The sequence below is a fragment of the Pongo abelii genome, chromosome 10 (assembly GCF_028885655.2).
Source record: "Pongo abelii isolate AG06213 chromosome 10, NHGRI_mPonAbe1-v2.0_pri, whole genome shotgun sequence".
In the NCBI taxonomy this organism is placed as follows: Eukaryota; Metazoa; Chordata; class Mammalia; order Primates; family Hominidae; genus Pongo; species Pongo abelii.
The window spans coordinates 101,466,154-101,490,074 of NC_071995.2; the positions used below are offsets into that span (position 1 = coordinate 101,466,154).

At 42.4% G+C, this 23,921-nt stretch overlaps 1 protein-coding gene across 4 annotated transcripts in view; it reads right to left on the reverse strand.

Moving 5' to 3' along the window:
* Positions 1-801: 801 nt before the first annotated feature.
* The window catches only part of PAH (phenylalanine hydroxylase), a 121,905-nt gene continuing 98,785 nt past the window's right edge, over positions 802-23,921 (reverse strand). For 3 of the 4 annotated variants that reach the window (XM_024256069.2, XM_054526294.1, NM_001131499.1), the window contains 8 exon segments: positions 17,916-18,112; positions 15,585-15,720; positions 14,458-14,527; positions 9,368-9,424; positions 6,808-6,903; positions 6,118-6,251; positions 2,875-2,990; positions 802-1,693 (listed from right to left, as the gene is read on the reverse strand). In XM_024256069.2, the coding sequence (XP_024111837.1) occupies positions 1,650-1,693; positions 2,875-2,990; positions 6,118-6,251; positions 6,808-6,903; positions 9,368-9,424; positions 14,458-14,527; positions 15,585-15,720; positions 17,916-18,112 (850 nt within the window). In that variant the 3' untranslated portion in view covers positions 802-1,649. 4 annotated transcript variants of the gene reach the window in all.

The window sequence follows — 23,921 nt, forward strand, 5'->3', positions numbered from 1 at the left end:
AGGCATAAAATTCCAACTTCAAAACAATGAAACTTCAGACACATTCAGCAAATTCCTCTTTCCTCCCAGCTGGCATAGGTAAGCAGGTATTGTAACACCCCATTAGTGGATCAGGAATAGCTATATAAAGACACATATGAACACTTGAATCATATTTCAAGGCTGCAATGGACCTTGGTTTATAAAGTTTAACTCCCTCATTGTTAGAGTGACACTGAGGTCTAAAGAAGGGAAACAGCTTATCCACATTGACATCATTGGCAGTGGCAGACTGACCACCACAAGTCAGGTTTTCTCAAACTGAATGTACCTGATAGAATTTGGCTATGAATAATAAAAAAAAATTGGGGTACTTAAAAATACAGGTCTCTGGGCCTTATCTTCAGAGATTCAAATTGGGTGGAGCTGGGAAGGTACCCAGAATTTGCTGTTGATGATACTACAGCTGTTCTGAGAACTAAACTCGAAGAAACACTGCAAATTCTTTAAGACTTAACTATTTCCAAAATAAAATGTAAAGTAGTATGAGAATTTCAAATCATAGCTTCAAAGACATTGTTTTTTTTCTCCCCACTGCTTCTCAGATATTCATGTTTTCATGGCAAATACACAATCAACAAAAGTCAAAGTCTGTTGACTGTCCAGGCATGACTTTGAGTGTCACAAGGAGTCCCTGCAAAGGGTTGGAGATATGAGCCTCTGGCCATTTTCTCATGTTACAAAATTATCTAGCTAATGTATTTCTAAGGCAGTGAGAGGAATATTTCATTCCAGGAAATAACTGAAACAATGAAATTGTTTAAACTACTAATGTTTTATTACTAATACAAATAAAAATTTCACATTTATACAGATTTGCTTTTCAATAATGTATTTACTTATTTATTCAGTGAACATTTCCTGAATATCTACCAACCAAGCCTTTAGTCAACATCTGCTGCATCATAAATGTCTTCAAAGTGTTTCCCAAAACAGACTTGATAATTAATTGAAAAATGATACTGGAAGTTATGGGGATTAGGTGCGGAGTTTTATTACCTTATACAACAGTATTTATGATTACAATAAAACATACAAAAATGTTTTTATATTAATATAATACTAAAGAAGTTCAATGCTTGTAACTATTTTAATGAGCTTCTGACTTAAAGAAAATTTACTTAGGTACAATAACAAAGTAGTAATTGGAATCATAGTTAACTAAAATAGAAAATAAACTTCATAGGTTACGATTTATATTAAGCCCAATAATTCAATTCTAATGACAGTCTTGTGTTTTACATTTAGCCTTACATACTCCTTTATGAATTCTCTGCGAAGCATATATGAAGCTTGAATGAAGCAGGTCCCAAATTTTAATTAACCTTGATGAAATGCAACAGATTACTGATTTAACTCAATTGAGAGTATGGGATTATCATCTCTAAATCAAAGATGACCCCAAAAGATTTACCATTATGCTTTTGAGTATGTACTCATATCCTGTCATTTCAGATTATTTTGACTTATTTGTTGTTTCTCCATCTTGTAAAGGATTTAAGGCTGTTATTTTAAATTAAGGTTTGCTTTTCAGACTTTTTCTGATGAAAGAAATAGTTGGATCTCCATCAACAGATTCACAGTTGACAGACCACGTTCTGTCCATGGCTTTACTTTATTTTCTGGAGGGCACTGCAAAGGATTCCAATTTCACCTACAAAGAAAAACACCATCAAAATGGGCCACTTACATAATAAACAAACACTCTTCAAGTGTCCTCAGTGAAAAGCACTAGGGGATAAGTGGGCTTCTTGGATGAGCTGGATGCCACCCCAACTTTCAAGGAGCTTACAGCCTCATTATGGTATAAGTACTTGCATGTTTTAGAAAATGCCAGAGCCATTAATGTAATCAGCATCCCTTTTCCATAGGTCACTTCCCAGGGAAGGACTTAACAGGTCTTTCCCCAGGCAAATCATTAGCTGTTCCATTTCTCTTTTACATTACCATATGCAGATGCTTCAAGAAGCGAAATCATTGAACGTAATAGTATGGTTCACACAAAACTCTAGTGTCAGAATCACCTGAGTTCTATAAACTCCCAAGAGTTATCACAAATTTGGTAAATTTAGCCTTGGCTGTGACTCAAAGTTATTAATTTTTAGCTAGCTTTTCATTTGATTCTGATGCACATTCAAATTTTAGAATCCATGGTCTAAGCAGATAATTCAGTCTAGATGGCAAGATCACTGGATGAAGGTGTGACGCAGCCTTCCATTTATGCCATGTCTTCACATACCAAGTAAATGAGATTGGAAAGGAGAATATTTTAAATATAAAGAACTGCATGGGCAAGGGTTAGGAGTCAGGAAAGAGCATGAGAACTAAAAATTGATCAGTGTTGCTGGAAAAGAGTATGAAGGGCTAGAGAGATAATCAGGTGATAAATGAGGTAACCCTGTGATATTCTTAAGAGCAATTATTATAATATTCTCATTATGAAGGAAGAGTGGAAGGCCAACAGATGAGCCACTGGACAGCTTATAAAGTGGATAGAACCAGGCAGAGTGATACCAACTGGACACTTTGCATAGAAGGGATGGAGAGGCGAAGGAGAAAAAGGAACATGGCAGTGATAGGCCAAGTGTGGAAAGGTGGAATGATGGTAGGAGGTGGAGTGGAATCTAGGAAGGTCAAAGGAAAAAGGACACAAGGGTAATTCTGACCTTTTTGTCAAGTTCTTCTCCATCAGTGAACCCATGGCTTACATGGAGGTGCTTTTCTTCTTAATTAAATATTTCAATAAATTTATTATTTTTCCTATGGCGATGGTAGGGAAAGACAGTCTTCTATTACGGAGAAACTGAGTGGCCTCATGAGGTGTAAATTACTTACTGTTAATGGAATCAGCCAAAATCTTAAGCTGCTGGGTATTGTCCAAGACCTCAATCCTTTGGGTGTATGGGTCATAGTGAACTGAGAAGGGCCGAGGTATTGTGGCAGCAAAGTTCCTAAGACCAAAACCACAGGCTTGAGTGAAGGGCACCATTTGGAGAAAGGTAATCTTAAGAGAGTTCTCAGTGGCATTTTACTTCTTTTTTAGGAACACGGACACCTCCCTAGAGGAGGGTCTTCAACAGCCAGGGCTGAGGAGGGGGAATGGAGTTTTAGTGAGTCTTCTTGGGAAGACTTTGCATGTGTGTATGTGTATGTACAAACACATATATACACATATTTATTTAGTCACCTAGCTCCAAGAAGACAGAGATAGCTTACAATGAAAGTACTGAATACAATAAAGCCACAAACTCCTATCATTAAATAAAATCAAGAGTAAGTAAAATCTAGCTAAAGAATGCTATATAGAGGAAAAAAAGCTCTGAAATGCTTGACAATCAATGCAGAGGGAAATAGCTCTCAAGTGGTGAAGAAAGCACTATGTTAATAATGAAATTTAACATCGATGGAGTACCTTCTATGTACCAAGAACTATGTTAAGTTCTAACTGCCCAATGCTCTTTACAAATATCCTTCCTTATTTAACCTTCACAAAAATCTTAGGAGAAAGGCACCATTAGTATGCCCATTTTACGGATGAGGAAACAAGCTTGGGAAGGCTATGTGACTGCTAAGGCCATACTGTCAGTAAGTTATGCAGCTGGGAAGGAACCCAGGCAGTCTGACTCTGGCCTGGACCCTTTGCTTTCCTGCCTTCCCAGTGCCTTACTCCTGGATCTGGGAGAAATCCACCATGAGGGCCTCTATGAGGGACATCATACAATACCATTAACAAGATGTTGCAAAGTAATCACAAATTTCTAAGTTGGCCTCTGGTGAACGTATAAGCTGCTGTACTGAAAATACAATGTTACGGGAGACAGTAGGGACCTCCAAGTTTGGCAAGAGTGGCTCCCCAAGTTCCAAGTCAAGCTGCCTATGCTGAAACCCTGCCTCTGTCTATTATGGCCCTTGTGACCATGGGCACAGGGGACCACTCTTCTGTACCCCAATTTCCTCTGTAAAATTGGGGCAATAGTAGTACCTGCCCCAGGGGGTTGCAGCAAATGCTCTTATACTATGGAGTAAGTGCCCCATGAGTGTTAGTTGCTATCTTTCATGAAGAACAAATGGCCAAGTATATATTTCCACCTTTTCTTGTCTGAAAGGAGCTGTCTCAGCCCAGCTGGTGGCATGAGCCACGTGTTGCACATCTGTGATTTTGCCTGCTCTGCACCTCTTCCTCCTTCTTCCCATAAAGCAGCTCATTTTTGCTTTAGGTGATTTACCCCTACCCTACTAGGTGTGTATCAGTCCAGAAGTCAGTATTCTGTGCCAGCCCTCCTCTGGCGAGGAGGTAGAATGTGAACCATGCTCAGTCAATCACATCTCTGCCTACAACTTGAATCTTGAAACCCCAAGTGGTTAGAATTGGTTTCTCTTGGCTGAGATGCTTTGAGGGAATCCAAAGGGATGTGCAGATTCCTTGTTTTGAACCCCGTCCTTTAGCATTCTCTTTGACTCTCTGAGCCACTTCTCAGCAGAATGGGGTTTTCATGGTTGTTTCCCTTGAGGCCTTGGTACTGACAGGCCTGTTTCTTGGCAAGCTCTTCCCTGCTGGTCTGGGACAGATCACTTGCTGGTTAGAGAGTTGTCTCCAGGAGGGCCCACCCAAATGTGATCTTGGTATGACAGGGTGCTCATCAGCACTGCCTCTAAGCCCCAATGCCTGGGTCCAAACCTTGAGCCTTGGAGGGAGAGGGGGATGATGCTGGAAGGAGGCTAGGCTCCCAGTTTAGGAGAGAACCAAAAAAGCAGAGCCAGAAGGACTTGAGAGCTCTAGACAGAGCTGGAGAAATAGTCATTTTAGGCCACACCAAGTGGATTTGTGGGCCAGCATTTTACCTTTAATTATCTAAAGATAGTAGACTTAAATTAAGGAATATCTATTTTAAAAGAAAGAAACTTAGTCCTCCTTGAAGTCTCTTTATTCCAAAGGGTTCTCAAACAAATGTTAGCTGGACCTGTCTTGTCCCACAATCTTACCTTGCAAATGTAAGGCAAGTGAATGAGCTGTCAAAAGGATAATTTTCACCTTTCTTTGTGAGGGGTCTGGGGAGGATGGAATTTGGATTTAGAAAGGAAGGACTAAGATGTATGTTCATTTATGTCTTTGACTTTCTCCCTTATGTCTCTTTTCTCCCTCATGTCTCTCTTTTCAAAAGTGTGGATTTCTTTGAGAAGTCATTTATTCTATCACCACTCCCCTCCATTCCTCCGACCTCTCAGAGGCCATAGATAGGGTTGAAAGCTAACATACCCAGTGTCATAGACTCCCAAAGGCCCGTATGTCCCATGCCTGTCATCCATCACTGATAAGATTTTTTTAAGTGGTAACATACAGTGAGTATTAGGATATTCATGTCCAGGTGGACCCTCTGCCCAGTATGTCTCCTGCTTAGGTGCAGGAACTGTGCACTTAGAGGGCCAACAGTCTCAGAGTCCCAGAACCACTCCATCAGCCTCTTGCTGAACTGCCTCTGAGATTAATGCCTTCACCAATTATTTACTGAGTGCTTACTCTGTGTCAGGTATTGTTCCAGGGGCTGGAGGAAAAACAGAAAATAGAAAACAAAATTTCTACCCTCATGGAGCTTACCTTATGTAATATATTACAAGTTAATAAGTATTACAGAAGCACTGGTGGCAGGGATGAGTAGAAATAAGTTGGTTTGAGAAAGACATATAGAGATTAAATTTGGGTAAAGATACAAAGGACAAAGCACATTTTGTAGGTGTTTGGGAGAAGAAAGTGAAGAAAGGACTTCCTAGGTTATAAGACTTCTTTGATTTTGTGGGGAGACTTCTGTGGCCACTCTGTATTCAGGAGGCTTCAGTGTCTTGACTTGGTGGTTGCGTTGAACAGGGACCAGGTGGCAGGGGTGTGTGCAAAGGTCAGCATGCCCAACCTTCCAACAGAGAACGGAAGAAAAGGAGGGTGGAGAACATGGGAGAGAAACTGTCTATGGTACAAAGTTGCTGTAGGCATTGGAGTCCACTCTCCTGGCCAACCACCCACAGATGAGTGGCACCAGTCAGGAGGCCCCCAGAGCTAGTGGCTCACCTTTGTCACTACCTCACCTTACTTTCTCCTTGGCATCATTAAAACTCTCCGCCACGTAATACAGGGGCTGGAACTCCGTGACAGGGTAATTTTGGATGGCTGTCTTCTCCAGTTCCAGGGGGAGAAGCTTTGGCTTGTCTGATAAGCAGTACTGTAGGCCCCAAGTGAAAAATTATTATCACTGTTAAATCAGGATCAGTATTCCCTGCTGCATCCCATAGGCCATTTGTGCCCCTTCTCTCATCTCACCCTGATTCCTTCTACATCACAGCCCAAATGCTGTGAGCCAAATTACTTTGCACATACTAGGTTCTACCCTTCATAGCTCATCTAAAACCTACAGCCAAGGGAGAAAGGAGTAATTCATTCCAATTACTTTCAAGTAAGGCGGTCCATAGATGATGTGGGAGCCAACCACACTTTCTGGCATGTGTTTGCATACTCACAAGCCTGCATGCATAGGTCAGCCTTGGAATCAGGAGGCCCCTTCTCCCCAGAGATATGTGTACTTGCAATTCCATTTCTATCTGTAACACCCACAGCCATAATCAAATCATAGCTGCTAAGGCACCAGTCACTGGAGAATGAGTTCCCAGGTTGCATATAAAAATGGATACAAATAGGGTTTCAACAATATTGAAAGCACAATAATGGTTTTCTGTACCCACCACTTTCAAATCTATCCTTGGTTCCTGTTAAGGTCATACCTGTAATTCACCAAAGGATGACAGGAGCCCAGCACCATATGCCTTTATGGAGTCTCCTTGTTTGCAGAGCCCAAACTCCACAGTAAACCAGTAAATCTGGAATGGAAAGTCAATCTGAGAGCACACTCTGTGATGGTTAATTTTATGTGTCACCTTGACTGGATGAAGGGATACCTGGATAGATAGTAAAGCATTATTTTGGGGTGTGTCTATGAGGGTGTTTCTGGAAGGGATTGGCATGTGAGTCAGTGGACTGAGTGGAGAAGATCTTTCCTCAATGTGGGCGGGAACCACCCAATGGGCTGGAATCCCAGATGGAAGAAAAAGGCAGAGGAAAGCCACATTCGTATTCTCTCTCTCTTTGAACCAGGACACCCTGTTTCTCCTGCCCTTGGACATCAGAACTCCAGGCTCTCCGGCCTTTGGACTCTGGGACTCGCACCCAACCACCACCCAGGAGTTCTCAGGCCTTTGGTCTCAGACTGAGAGTTATACCATCAACTTCCATGGTTCTGAGGCTTTTGAACTTTGACTAATGTACGCCACTGACTTTTCAGGTTCTCCAGCTTGCAGGCAGCATATCGTGGGACCTCTCAGCCTCCATAACTGTGTAAGCCAATTCCCCTAATAAGTCCCCCTCAGATTTCCCTCTCTCTCTTTCTCTCTTTCTCTATGTCTCACTGGTTCTTTCTCTCTGGAGATCTTTGACTAGTGCACACCCCAAAGAAGGAGAAGGCAGCAACTGCCCCAGTGCCATGGACAGGATTGCCCAGGTAGAAGCCTGTGCAGGTTTGTTCTCTGAATCAGCATGACCTGTGATCACATCTCTGTGTCCTGTGTCTCACTCTATCTAGTCACCTGTTGAATCGAGTGTTGGCTGAATGTAAAGCATGATGGAAAATATCAGGAGGTACTAAGAAGCCCCAAAAGGAGGCCCCCAACAATTTGTTCTCCATATAACAGGAACTCCTCCATCTCTTTTGTTTTTTTCTCTGTGATGTCAACTAGACTGAGATGTTCCTCAGATGCTCTGAAGCTGGTAGAGCTCATCAGGCACAACAGTGGGAGGTAGCAGATTGGGTAGTGATAGAATCAGTGAGGAGAATGTCCCATCATCCATGCTAAAACTTGGGGATGTTTCTGAAGTCAACTACTGCATTTATGCAAATAACCAAGTATTTTTCTTTCAATAACTGACAGTTCAATATGTCCTAGAGAGTTGGCCTGAAAAAAAGAATATTGGGGTTCTGGGGCTAAGAGGAACCCAGAGCTCAGTTAGCTGCTGGAGACAGTCACAGTTTTGGAGAATTAAGGGTAGGTTATTAGTTACATCTGTTTATTGGACTAGAAAATGTTAAACCTGGGAGGGCTGTCAGAGCTCAGTCAGTCTGACCTCCTCACATACAGGTGAGGAGTCTTCAGCCCAGGAAGGTAAGGCAACATGCATGTAGTTACACAGCAAATTATGGGCAGCAAGAATCCAGGACTGTTCCCCAACCAATCAGTAACATTTTTTCAATCAGTAACAATTTTTTAGAGAAGTCGAATTGGTGATAAGTCATTTTAATATTGTTATGGCAGGTAACATGATGCTTTGCGTTCCAAGTTTATTTTCTTTGTAGAAATGAGAAATTCTATCCAGCTCTGTAACTTCTTTGAAAGCCGCTCCTTGTATCTCTGTAGCCTCCGGCATTTAAAAACCTATGTTCACAAAAATTTAAATAATTCAATTTAAATAGTTAAATTTTTAGTTGCTTTTGAGATGGGCAAGATATGAGCTATTGCATCCCATTTTTAGAGATGAGGAAGAAAAACCCACTGTCCAGCGCCTGAAAGCAGCTGTCAGTGAGAAAATAACCTTCTGGGAGTTTTTAGCCTTTTGATGGAATGAGTTCATAAGCTTCTAAACTGATATATCTTAATAATAGATTTGCACTCATTGGCAGTCCTTAATTCAATTATAAATGTTTATTTTTCAACTTCCCGGACAGGCAGTGTGGCTAGTGGCTGGGGTGAGATGTACTAAAATTAGAAACGAGTATGAAGGAAGGAAATCACCTGCTATGCAGAATTGCTGCTTCTATAGCCCCAGTGGACAAGTGTCATCAGATATACTCAGGAGAAGAAAGTGTTCAGCAAGAAGGGGAAAGCCCACCCCCATTTCTCCCTCATGTCTGAGAAAGAAAAGATCCTAATGTATGCTCTGGTGTGAAAAGTAGAGATGTAAACATTCCACATTCAAAGCTCTGGATCCAGATTACTTCATACACACACTTTATGCCAAGGGTTTTCAAGGGCTACTATTACAGCCTGTTGGTGGGTTCAAGATACTGCTTAAAATTTAAGAGATGTAAACATCTTCAGGTAGCTGATTTCAAAATCAAATTATTAAGGAGAAATCTATCAAAATGTGAAGTTTCACTGGTGCAAATGTAACCCACCACATTCTGATTTTTTTCCCCAGATAACCTGGCTTCCAGGGGAGTAGGAAAGTTTCAAAGACCTGAGGGCCATAGCCTATAGCACTCCCACCATCCACCCAGGGAGAGAAGGGACTTACTGTGGCGAGCTTTTCAATGTACTCATCAGGCGCACCCAGAGAGGCAAGGCCAATTTCCTGTAATTGGGGGAAAACAGTCACTGGAGTAGCTGGTGTCTGGCCATCTTTAAGTTTCACCCACAGAACCAACCTGGTACTTGGCCATAAAAAGGTGATGGGTGGCCAGATGCCTTCAGAATGGCCCACATAGACCCTGAGTGTGGTGTCAAGTCTTTCCTGCCCATATGTCATAGAATCACAGATCTCCAGGGCAGGGGGACCCTTTCACTCTCACTTGGCCCTTTGTTTTCACTTTATAAGTGAGGAAATTGAGGCACAGAGAAGTGAAGTGACTTGCTCATGGTCACAGGGTCGGTTAGTATCTAAAGCTTCTTCTCTTGACTCCAGCTCAGTGATTATTCATCAGCAGAACATTCCTGGAGTGTTAAATGAGTCTTAATCATGTAGCCTGGAAACATCACAGGAGGACTGCAGATAAGTGGTGACATCGGTCCAGGCATATATATAGGTGGAGAGTCTAACATGTCATAGATTAATTCTCACCACAGCTTCTGTTGCAGAATTTCTCTACTGTCTCTTTGTCTCTTTTACAGCACTTACTGCAGCCTGCCTTGTGTGTATGTGTCTTTCCTACTGTATACATTAATTCATTCTCAAAATATTTATTAAGTTCATTCGATGTGCCAGGCAGTGTATAAAATCAGTAAAGACATCTTGTGAGTTTTAGTGGAGACAGACAATAAATAATGAACATATACATAACTATGTTAGAATATAAGTTCTTTGGAAAGAAGAAACAAAAGGAGAAATAAATAAGAGGGAGTGAGAGCTCCAGGGGATCAAGGGGAGACTTCCATTTTAAATAGGGTTCCAGGGTAAGCATCATTGAGAAGGTGATATTTGAGCACAGACTTGAAGGAAGTGGGGTTGTTGGTTATACTGAAATCTGAGGGAAGCACACTGTTGGCCAAGCATATAGCCAGTGCAAAAGCTTGCATTTCTTTCCCAAGAAAAGACAGTGTTGTTTGGGTCAAGAAACGGAGGAACCAATGTGGCTGGAGAAGAATTAGTGAGGGGGCAGTGGCAGGTGATATCAAAGAGGGATCCAGAGCCAGATCACATAGAATATTTTTAGATGTTTTAGGGCTTGAGTTTTTCCTTTCAGTGAAACAGGAGCCATTGCAGGGTAATGAGCAGATAGATGGTCATGATCTCACTTGTGTTATCAAGTACTCCTGGCTGCTGTGTGAGAATAGATGGTAGGAGTTGAGGGTAGAGGCAGGACACCAAGAGATGGTAGGGGTTGAGGGTAGAGTAGGACACCAGGAGACTGGAGGGTAGACAGGGAACCAGGAGACTGAAGGGGTTGAGGGTAGTGTAGGACACCAGGAGACTGGAGGGTAGACAGGGAACCAGGAGACTGAAGGGGTTGAGGGTAGACAGGACACCAGGAGACTGGAGAGGTTAAGTGTAGACAGGACACCAGGAGACTGGAGAGGTGGAGGGTAGACAGGATACCAGGAGACTGAAGAGGTGGAGGGTAGACGGGACACCAGGACACTAGAGAAGCTGAGTGTAGACGGGACACCAGGAGACTGGAGAGGTTGAGGATAGACAGGACACCAGGAGACTGGAGAGGTGGAGGGTAGACAGGACACCAGGAGACTGGAGAGGTGGAGGGTAGACAGGATACCAGGACACTGGATAGGCTGAGTGTAGACAGGACATCAGGAGACTGGAGAGGTTGAGGGTAGACAGGACACCGGGACACTGGAGAGGTGGATGGTAAACAGGACACCAGGAGACTGGAGAGGTTGAGTGTAGACAGGACACCAGGAGACTGGAGATGTGGAGGGTATATAGGACACCAGGACACTAGAGAGGCAGAGGGTAGACAGGACACCAGGAGACTGGAGAGGTAGAGGGTAGACAGGACACCAGGAGACTGGAGAGGCTGAGTGTAGACACAACACCAGGGCACTGAGAGGTTGAAGGTTAACGGGATACCAGGAGACTGGAGAGGTGGAGGGTGAACAGAACACAAGGAGACTGGAGAGGCTGAGTGTAGAATATTCCAAAGAATATAAGTTCTTTGGAAAGAAGAAACAAAAGGAGAAATAAACAAGAGTGACTAAGAGCTCCAGGCGATCAAGGGGAGACTTCGATTTTAAATAGGGTTCCAGGGTAAGCATCACTGAGAAGGTGATATTTGAGCACAGACTTGAAGGAAGAGGGGTTGTTGGTTATACTGACATCTGAGGGAAGCACACTATTGGCCAAGCATATAGCCAGTGCAAAAGCTTGCATTTCTTGAGAGTTGAGAGTAAATGGGACACCAGGAGACTGGAGAGGCTGAGTGTAGACAGAACACATGGAGACTGGAGAGGCTGAGTGTAGACTGGACACCAAGACACTGGAGAGGTTGAGGGTAAACGGGACACCAGGAGACTGGAGAGGTGGAGGGTAGACAGGACACCAGGAGACTGGAGGGGGCCAGGGTAGAGACCACTAGAGGGGGCCAGTGAGGCGGCTACCGCAGTCACCAGGATGAGAAGACTCTACACATATTTTGAAGGTAGAACACACAGGATTTTCTGAAAGATTGGTTGTGGGGTTAAGAGAGAAAGGAGTTGGTAATGTCCCAAAGTGCTTATCGTTTGATCAGCTGGAAGGGCAGAGTTCCTATGAACTGATATAGAAAAAGCTGTGCTGGAGAAGGTTTGAGAAGGAAGATCCAGAACTCAGTTTTGGACAGGATGATAGAGATGTCTTACAGACATCCAAGGGGAGATGTTGAATAGGCAGTTCAATATGTAAGTCTGAATTTGAGGATGGAAGTCTTGGCTGCAGATGTAAATGTGTCCATCATCAGAGTAGAGATGGTATTTAAAGCCATGAAATTGAGTGAGATCACCAGAGGAGTGCGTGTAGACAGAGATGTAGACTACGATTAGGCCCACTTTGAAGCAAAAAGCTACATGGTCTGCATCTCTATATCACTCCCTGGGCCAAGTCCAGAGCCTGGTTCAGATTAGGCTTATAAAATACTTTCTGATTTAGAGTGAGCCAAATTCAAATTCTTAGCCTGGATCTGCTCTCTCAATTCAACTAGAAACCACTGATAAATCCCAGACCAAAATGGCACCTTGTTCTCTTAGTCACCATTCTTTGTGAGCCTAGAGCTTGCCTACAACAAGGGGGGCCCAACATTCCCTGTGCTCCAGCCCCACTCCATCCTGTACTGTAGTGGGAAGCAAGTCCTGCCTCTGATCAAAAAGGAATGTTCTCAGGAAACTTTCAACATGACTTGCTGCCTTGGAACTGTCCAGATCAAAGTTGGAATCATGTGACACTGATGCCCCAGGAGCTCCTGTTTGTTGACTTGAGCAACTGTCCACTCTTCTGTGGGGTTCCCCAAAGTGGAAATGGCTTAAGGAGGACTGCCACTTAGCCCCTGACTTCGTAAACTAGCTTCTGGTGGTAAGAATAAAAGGTTCCTATTCTTCAAGGAAAAATCTGATTGTTTTTTGGCCATAGTAACAAATCCAGATTTTAAAACTGTCCCAAGCAATCAAAGATATCTTGGCAGCAGTAACCACACTTCTGAATGACATTGGTGATGCTTCTACAGTTAAAGTTCAACTAATCCCTAAACACTTCCACTTCCAAAAGTCCAATGATCTTTGAACGCCATAATTCCCCAAACTTCACATAAAAGTAATTTTTCTTTTGTTTAGAGAGACTGCATCTTACAAGTACAGTTTTCCCTCACTTAGCAAGCAATAAATTCCACTTTTTTGTTTGTTTGTTTCAAATATTTAGTGGTAGCTTCTTTATTTGACAGTGGGAATGTTTATTTATTCCAGCTGAGGGAAAATGCCCATTAAATTCACACACAATCCCATTATTCTGAAATCCCAATACTTGGCTCAGCATTTGCTCATAGGTCATTCTATTTGATTCTCATGCTTCTTTGTGAGGAAGATGACTGGTGGAGAGGGCTTTTGACTGATCCACACTTATTAAAACTGAGGCACAGGGTGGCTGATAATGTAACCCCAGGTCACACAGCTGGTTAGTGGCAGGGTTGGAGCCTCGGTACATCAGAACACCATTCAACCTTCTCATGATCCCAGCTACCAAACCATGGTTTTAGGCTGCCTCTCAGTGCCTGGAGAGAATTAGTAGCATTATTTTACTCAGCCCAAAACTTTCTTTTTTGGCCAGGTGTGGTGGCTCTTGCCTGTAATCTTAGCACTTTGGGATGCTGAGGTGGGAGGATTGAGGCCAAGAGTTTGAGGTCAGCCTCAGCAATGTAGTGAGACTCTGTCTCCACAAAAATTAAAAAATTCAGCCAGGCATGAAAGCATGTGCTTGTAGTCCCAGCCACTCAGGAGGCTGAGGTGGGAGGATTGCTTGAGCCCAGAAGTCTGAGGCTGTAGTGAACCATGATTACACCACTGCACTCCAGTCCAGCCTGGGTGACAGAGTGAGACCTTGCCTTAAAAAAAAGAAAAGGAAAAGAAAGCTTTTTTTTGAGCTTGTTAACCACTGTGAAAGATGAATGAAATTCTAGGTTGCAGGGTTGCAGCTTTGATGATGGTGATAAGATATTCAGCTCATTTTTTTTCTTTGTTAACTCTAAGTCAGGGTATCAGCATTGGATTCTTGGCAAATGTCACCTCACTTAATTCAAGCCTATACACAAATAACTGCCTGACAAGGTAGAAAGTTGCAACAGCCCTGAAAAGGTGAGGGGAATGTACTAAGAGACTGGAGAAGGTGAGGTAGTTCCTGCATGGGAATCAGGGAGGATTTCATGGATGAAAGGCTCTAGCAGGAAAAATGAGATTAGTACACTGAAGAACACACATATGATTCAGAGGATGAGTGATTCACCAACCCCATGCTTGATCTCCGAAATGGGTATTTAGCTTCCCAGAACCACACACCCATTTCAGGTGGGATCATAGAACTGTACCTGGTTTCCGCTCTTGCAGAGGGCATGAGGACCCCTCCCTGGGCTCAACTCATTTGAGAAATTCAGGTCACAGACCTATAACTGGAAGGCTAAAAAAGGCATTCCTTACCTGGGAAAACTGGGCAAAGCTGCGATCTGAAAACAAGGGCACATGTCCCAACAGCTCATGGCAGATGTCACTGAAAGACAGAAAGCACAGAGAGCTTGGAGGGGAGGAGGTTTAAGCCAAGCCAGACTCAGTCTTTCTACATGAGGAATGGGCAGAAAGAATGGAAATAGCTCTTTTAGGCTTATGATCCCTCTCCCAGGAATAAGTGATATGCAGAGGTTGGGATCAGAAAAGGCAGGGTACAAGGTAAAAAGGAGAAAAGGAAGGAAAAATAAGAGACAGGTGCAGGGCAGGGCACAGCAGCCAAGGGTCTTAAGAGTATGCCCAGTGGGGTACCAGGCAGAAGAGCTAATATTCCTGTGGACATGCTCCCATATACCTAAGTGAGCTATGAGTCATGAACACGTCTCATCCTGTCTTCTCCCTGATATTGACTTCCCTGGGCAGATACAATATGCTCAGCTATTCCACTGGGAACTAAAACAAAAACAGTGCTGCTCTTCTCTTAGTCTGGAGGCAGACAGCAGTGAGGGAAGAAAACCTACATTTATTTAACACTGTATGTGCTATGTCCATTTGGAACAGGTCTTTTTGGATTTGTAGCAATGAACTTTATGGGCAAGGAAAAACAATTTTGGATGTTCTATTAATTGTTTATAAGTTGCATAAGTTTTGTCAGACTAAGGGGATAACGAAACACCCAAATAAGAAGTATAATGGCTGCAATTCTCTACCTCTATCCAATACACAATCTAGGCAAAGAAAGATAAGAGTAATCTAGATGTATACTTAGGAGGTATTGAGATAGCTTGGGTGCCACTTGTTCCTGTTCTTATTTGCAACTTCGTAGCTTTGACTTTAGAACTTGATTGGGATCTCTCATTCTCACTGCCAAGGGAGTTCTGAGTTACTGGATCACAGGATGCCCAAATCTCCAATCAGTCTGGTCTATCTACTTGGATGGAGCAGATCTCCAGAATAGATGAGTTGTTTTTAGTACTACCAGCAAACAATCTAGACAACTAGTCCTGTGGACCAGCCAGCAATGAACCCAAACCTCATTCTTGCAGCAGGAAAAGATGGCGCTCATTGTGCCTGGCAACTGGTAGCTGGAGGACAATACTCACGGTTCGGGGGTATACATGGGCCTGGATCCATGTCTGATGTACTGTGTGCAGTGGAAGACTCGGAAGGCCAGGCCACCCAAGAAATCCCGAGAGGAAAGCAGGCCAGCCACAGGTCGGAGGCGGAAACCAGTGCAAGCTGGGATGCAAAGAAGAAAGAAAACTCAAAGCTCATCACCGCTGAGTCAGAGGCACTAGGAGACCTTCAGGTAGTGGAGTAGTACACATAGCTGCCCAGGGACATAGGCTTTGACACTAGGTAGACTTGGCTTCAGATGTCTGCCTTGCTGCTTTCTAGCTAGGTGATCTGGATCAAGTAAATTCCCATTTCTGAGCCTCAGTTTCCTCATCTGCATAATGTGGATAGATACTTCTTAGAGATGTTCCAAGAATAAAAAGAGCTAATGAATACAAAGTACTTAGCACAGAGCCTAGCACATTGGAAACATGCAATAAATTTAGCTTTCATTACCATTTGTTAGGGTGGAACAATTATTCCCTACTTCTGCTGCTTCTAGAGTGAAGAGGGAATTTGTACCTCATTTCCCAGAAGGGAAGAGTATGGATAGAGTGCTTCCAGCTTCTGTACTGCACCTCACACAGTCGACCCCATGAGTAGCAGTGACCTGTCTGACTGGAGCATTTGGGAAGAGAATATGAATATTGTCAATTTAACTCTTTCTGTACTGCTCTTTCTCTCTTGATTGCTCACACAGGACGTCATTCCAGTCTGCTCTTGGCCATGCAATGGACTATGCTCCATGAATTGGCAGGTTAAGTTTACCTAATTAAGGGGTAAAATATTAGCAAGTCCATTTGTGTGCACATCTATATCACATTCTCTAAATCGCTCAATTTTAAAGCTGACCTCTGATCACCATCTCTATGGTTCCTGTATCTGTCTCTCAATTTGTTCCAAACTTTGGAGGATAAGGACAATGACAGTGATAATGGTAATAATAGCTAACACTATATATGACCTACTGTATGTAAGACACTCTTTTAAGCTACTTTAGATATGCTACTAATCCCCACAATAGCCCTGTGAAGTAGACACTTTTATTATGCCCACTTTACAGGTGGGAAAGCTGAGACAGAGATAGGTTAAAGGTTTTATTCAAGGTCACAGCCACAGGGAGTCTAGCTTCAAAGTCTGTTCTCTTAATTACTATTATGTAGCTTCCCAACTGCTAGTATTACTGTTTTATTATTCTTATTATTGGTCATAGCAATAAGAGTAATTAGCTAAAGAAGTCTTTGAGATCCCCTTGCCTCTTGCCCCCATGTTTTCTGTGTCTTCAGGCTGAAGCACACTCTGCTTGGACCCTTACTCCATTCTTTATCTAAGAAGCAAAGACTTTCTAATGGAAGGGACCCAAAAGGTCATCTAGCTCACCCCCAAACTGTCCTGGCTACAACTTCCCTTCCTGCCAAGTAATTTCCCTGGCTCATTGCCCGCACAGTGGCCCATCTCTGCACAGCTCTGATATATAGAAAATTTTGTAACCTGTAGTCTGTCTCCCCACTTCTGCTTATTCTACCTGGCACACAGTAGGTGTTCAATATGTGCTAGTTCATTATTTTGTTTTTGCTAAATTAACATCCTCTTGGCAGAAAGAATAACACCCATTTCACCTGGATATACTGTACAGAGAGGCTTGCGACTCAATGTACTTACTTTGAGTAAGTACTTGAGCTACTCAGATATCAATTCAGTCCAAATTCACTGAGTACCTGCTGTATATGCAAGACTGTGCTGGTTGTTTTCATATGCAGCACCTTACTTCATTCTCATAATTTCCCTATGGGAAAAGCTAAAGAGTTGATACAGTGTCCATTTGACAGAAGACAAAACTGAGGCAGGTTTACTCAGCTGGAGAGGATCGAAGGCAGGATTCATACCAGATGCACAGACTCAGAGCTCAGGGCTCTTGGCACCATCCCCCAAAATAGCACATTTCTTACACAAACACACACTCCTAGCTCATAACACAGCAGGAACTACAGGGCAAAAAAAAAAAAAAAAAAAGAAGAAAAACTCAGTGAAGCACCTTGGGCTTTAAGTGTGAAAGAAAATACTTTTCAGGGAAAGGTACACAGCAAAATCCACAGCCTCAGGTGTTTGATTGAGTGAAAGTGGATAAACACAGTAGGGGCTGGAGCGAAGGCAGAGTGCAGTGAAATTGAGTTCCTCCTGGAGGAATCAACCTGCATGCATTTCTACAAGCATATGCTTTCACACTTGCCTCCACGTACTTGTCTTCCCCTTCCCTCTCCTCTGCCTCAATCCTCCCCCAACTTTCTGCAGGGCCATTTACCCTGATGTGGACTTACTCTGCAGGAATTGAGAAACGTCTTCCAGCTGGGGAATGTTATCTTCATGGAAGCCACAGTACTTTTCAAGAAGTGGAAAAATGTGATTGTACTCATAGCAAGCATGGGTTTTATACAAGGACTTCAGAGTCTTGAACACCGTGCCCCATGTTTTCTTTTCTTCCTCCATGTATTCCACTCGAGGGATGGGCTGCCCACTAGAATACAGGCACAAAACAGGTGTCTCAAGCAGGGCAGGGGCACAGCAGAACACAGGTTAGGTTAGCAGAGGGAGTCGGGGACCAGAACTTGTGAGCTGCCATCACTTGCTACAGTGAATTTCATACATTATTTGAAAGAGAAAAATTCCACATCTTGATATAGGAAACATTATTGCTTTGATTTCCCACATGAAAGAGTGATTTGGTTAAGCAATGATACCGGCTGCAATGAGGATTTGCTCTCACTTTTGGGAAATCACTTGGTTTTTCTACTCTTCTAATTCTCTAATTGCTTACCTAGGGTAAAAATTCACTTACCTGCACAGGCCAGTCAGGTATCACAAAGGTGTAAAGTTGCAGAGATTGGCAATAAGGAGAATAGGGTCTGGCAGAATACATTTCCTTTCTAAACCAGGGCATCTAAGTTCAGTTTAAAGTAACACAGTGTATTTTTATGGTGTTAACTAAAGCAATTATACCAGTGGGCTAAACTGGATTTAATAATATGTAGGCCATAAATCTGAGATCCCCTTTGTTTGGTAGGCATGCACTTATTGGGTTTGATATTTCTGCTCCTGGGAAGTTATAAAGGTATTTAAATACATGTTAAGTAAGATTCCACATTGTATACAAATATCAAAACATCATGTTGTATACCATAAATATATACAATTTTTATTTGTCAATTAAAAAACTAAATAAATAAGTTCTAGATCAAGGATAATAAATAAATATTGGAACAAAGGAGAGAAAATAAATATATAAATCCATGCTAAGGTATAAAATGCTTTATACCTTCTCTACACTGAGCTTGTTCAAGTACAGATGCCAGGCTGCATAGATCCTGAATCTCTTGGGGAAGGGAAGGCTTACATATCTGGATTCTAGTAAGCTCCCCAGGTGACTCTGAGGCAAACTATGGTTTAAAAGTCATTAGTTTTAAAAGTCTTGGAAGCTCGAACTGGGTGGAGCACACCACAGCTCAAGGAGGCCTGCCTGCCTCTGTAGACTTCACCTCTGCGGGCAGGGCATAGCCAAACAAAAGGCAGCAGAAACCTCTGCAGACTTAAATGTCCCTGTCTGACAGCTTTGAAGAGAGTAGTGGTTCTCCCAGCATGGAGTTTGAGATCTGAGAACGGACAGACTGCCTTCTCAAGTGGGTCCCTGACCCCCGAGTAGCCTAACTGGGAGGCACCCCCCAGTAGGGGCAGACTGACACTGCACACGGCCGGGTACCCCTCTGAGACGAAGCTTCCAGAGGAATGATCAGGCAGCAACATTTGCTGTTCAGCAATATTCACTGTTCTGCAGCTTCCGCTGCTGATACCCAGGCAAACAGGGTCTGGAGTGGACCTCCAGCCAACTCCAACAGACCTGCAGCTGAGGGTCCTGACTGTTAGAAGGAAAACTAACAAACAAAAAGAACATCCACACCAAAACCCCATCTGTATGTCACCATCATCAAAGACCGAAGGTAGATAAAACCACAAAGATGGGGAAAAAACAGAGCAGAAAAGCTGAAAATTCTAAAAATCAGAGCACCTGTCCCCCTCCAAAGGAACGCAGCTCCTCGCCAGCAATGGAACAAAGCTGGACAGAGAATGACTTTGATGAGTTGAGAGAAGAAGGCTTCAGACGATAAAACTTCTCTGAGCTAAAGGAGGAAGTTTGAACCCATTGCAAAGAAGCTAAAAACTTTGAAAAAAGATTAGATAAATGGCTAACTAGAATAAACAGTGTAGAGAAGTCCTTAAATGACCTGATGGAGCTGAAAACCATGGCACGAGAACTACATGACAAATGCACAAGCTTCAGTAACTGATTCAATCAACTGGAAGAAAGGGTATCAGTGATTGAAGATCAAATGAATGAAATGAAGCGAGAAGTTTAGAGAAAAAAGAGTAAAAAGAAATGAACAAAGCCTCCAAGAAATATGGGACTATGTGAAAAGACCAAACCTACCTCTGATTGGTGTACCTGAAAGTGACGGGGAGAATGGAGCCAAGTGGAAAACACTCTTCAGGATATTATGCAGGAAAACTTCCCCAACCTAGCAAGGCAGGCCAACATTCAAATTCAGGAAGTACAGAGAATGCCACGAAGATACTCCTTGAGAAGAGCAACTCCAAGACACATAATTGTCAGATTCACCAAAGTTGAAAGGAAGGAAAAAATGTTAAGGGCAGCCAGAGAGAAAGGTCGGGTTACCCACAAAGGGAAGCCCATCAGACTAACAGCTGATCTCTTGGCAGAAACTCTACCAGCCAGAAGAGAGTGGGGGCCAATATTCAACATTCTTAAAGAAAAGAAATTTCAACCCAGAATTTCATATCCAGCCAAACTAAGCTTCATAAGTGAAGGAGAAATAAATCCTTTACAGACAAGCAAATGCTGAGAGATTTTGTCACCACTAGGCCTGCCCTAAAAGAGCTCCTGAAGGAAGCACTAAACATGGAAAGGCACAACCGGTACCAGCCGCTGCAAAATCATGCCAAAATGTAAAGACCATCGAGACTAGGAAGAGACTGCATCAACTAACGAGCAAAATAACCAGCTAACATCATAATGACAGGATCAAATTCACACATAACAATATTAACCTTAAATGTAAATGGGCTAAATGCTCCAATTAAAAGACACAGACTGGCAAATTGGATAAAGGGTCAAGACCTATCAGTGTGCTGTATTTAGGAGACCCATCTCACGTGCAGAGACACACATAGGCCCAAAATAAAGGGATGGAGGAAGATCTACCAAGCAAACGGAAAACAAAAAAAGGCAGGGGTTGCAATCCTAGTCTCTGATAAAATAGACTTTAAACCAACGAAGATCAAAAGAGACAAAGAAGGTCATTACATAATGGTAAAGGGATCAATTCAACAAGAAGAGCTAACTATCCTAAATATATATGCACCCAATACAAGAGCTCCCAGATTCATAAAGCAAGTTGTTAGAGACCTACAAAGAGACTTAGACTCACACACAATAGTAATGAGAGACTTTAACACCCCACTGTCAACATTAGACAGATCAACAAGAAAGAAAGTTAAAAAGGATGTCCAGGAATTTAACTCAGCCCTGCACCAAGTGGACCTAATAGACATCTACAGAACTCTCCACCCCAAATCAACAGAATATACATTCTTCTCACCACATCGCACTTATTCCAAAATTGACCACATAGTTGGAAGTAAGGCACTCCTCAGCAAATGTAAAAGAACAGAAATTATAACAAACTGTCTCTCAGACCATGGTGCAATCAAACTAGAACTCAGGATTAAGAAACTCACTCAAAACCACTCAACTACATGGAAACTGAACAACCTGCTCCTGAATGACTACTGGGTACATAACGAAATGAAGGCAGAAATAAAGATGTTCTTTGAAACCAATGAGAACAAAGACACAACATACCAGAATCTCTGGGACACATTTAAAGCAGTGTGTAGAGGGAAATTTATAGCACTAAATGCCCACAAGAGAAAGCAGGAAAGATCTAAAACTGACACCCTAACATCACAATTGAAAGAACTAGAGAAGCAAGAACAAACACATTCAAAAGCCAGCAGAAGGCAAGAAATAACTGAGATCAGAGCAGAACTGAAGGAGATAGAGACACAAAGAAACTTTCAAAAAAATCAATGAATCCAGGAGCTGGTTTTTTGAAAAGATCAACAAAATTGATAGACTGCTAGCAAGACTAACAAAGAAGAAAAGAGAGAAGAATTAAATAGACACAATAAAAAATGATAAAGGGGATATCACCACCGATCCCACAGAAATACAAACTACCATCAGAGAATACCATAAACACCCCTATGCAAATAAACTGGAAAATCTAGAAGAAATAGACAAATTCCTGGACACATACACCCTCCCAAGACTAAACCAGGAAGAAGTTGAATCCCTGAATAGACCAATAACAGGCTCTGAAATTGAGGCAATAATTAATAGCCTACCCACCAAAAAAAGTCCAGGACCAGATGGATTCAGGGCCGAATTCTACCAGAGGTACAAGGAGGAGTTGGTACCATTCCTTCTGAAACTATTCCAATCAATAGAAAAAGAGGGAATCCTCCCTAACTCATTTTATGAGGCCAGCATCATCCTGATACCAAAGCCTGGCAGAGACACAACAAAAAAGAGAATTTTAGACCAATATCCCTGATGAACATCGATGCAAAAATCCTCAATAAAATATTGGCAAACCGAATCCAACAGCACATCAAAAAGCTTATCCACCACGATCAAGTGGGCTTCATCCCTGGGATGCAAGGCTGGTTCAACATACACAAATCAATAAATGTAATCCAGCATATAAACAGAACCAAAGACAAAAACCACATGATTATCTCAATAGATGCAGAAAAAATGCCTCTGACAAAATTCAACAGCTCTTCATGCTAAAAACTCTCAATAAATTAGGTATTGATAGGATGTATCTCAAAATAATAAGAGCTATTTATGACATACCCACAGCCAATATCATACTGAATGGGCAAAAGCTGGAAGCATTCCCTTTGAAAACTGGCACAAGACAGGGATGCCCTCTCTCACCACTCCTAGTCAACATAGCGTTGGAAGTTCTGGCCAGGGCAATCAGGCAGGAGAAAGAAATAAAGGGTATTCAATTAGGAAAAGAGGAAGTCAAATTGTCCCTGTTTGCAGATGACATGATTGTATATTTAGAAAACCCCATCGTCTCAGCCCCAAATCTCCTTAAGCTGATAAGCAACTTCAGCAAAATCTCAGGATACAAAATCAATGTGCAAAAATCACAAGCATTCTTACACACCAATAACAGACAAACAGAGAGCCAAATCATGAGTGAACTCCCATTCACAATTGCTTCAAAGAGAATAAAATACCTAGGAATCCAACTTAAAAGGGATATGAAGGACCTCTTCAAGGAGAACTACAAACCACTGCTCAACGAAATAAAAGAGGATACAAACAAATGGAAGAACATTCCATGCTCATGGATAGGGAGAATCAATATCGTGAAAATGGCCATACTGCCCAAGGTAATTTATAGATTTACTGCCATCCCCATGAAGCTACCAATGACTTTCTTCACAGAGTTGGAAAAAACTACTTTAAAGTTCATATGGAACCAAAAAGAGCCCGCATTGCCAAGTCAATCCTAAGCCAAAAGAACAAAGCTGGAGGCATCATGCAACCTGACTTCAAACTATACTACAAGGCTACAGTAACCAAAACAGCATGGTACTGGTACCAAAACAGAGATATAGACCAATGGAACAGAACAGAGCCCTCATTAATAATATCAAACAACCCCATCAAAAAGTGGGCGAAGGACATGAACAGACATTTCTCAAAAGAAGACATTTATGCAGCCGAAAAACACATGAAAAAATGCTCACCATCACTGGCCATCAGAGAAATGCAAATCAAAACCACAATGAGATACCATCTCACACCAGTTAGAATGGCAATCATTAAAAAGTCAGGAAACAACAGATGCTGGAGAGGATGTGGAGAAATAGGAACACTTTTACACTGTTGGTGGGACTGTAAACTAGTTCAACCCTTGTGGAAGTCAGTGTGGCGATTCCTCAGGGATCTAGAACTAGAAATTCCATTTGACCCAGCCATCCCATTACTGGGTATATACTCAAAGGACTATAAATCATGCTGCTATAAAGACACATGCACACGTATGTTTATTGCGGCATTATTCACAATAGCAAAGACTTGGAACCAACCCAAATGTCCAACAATGATAGACTGGATTAAGAAAATGTGGCACATATACACCATGGAATACTATGCAGCCATAAAAAAT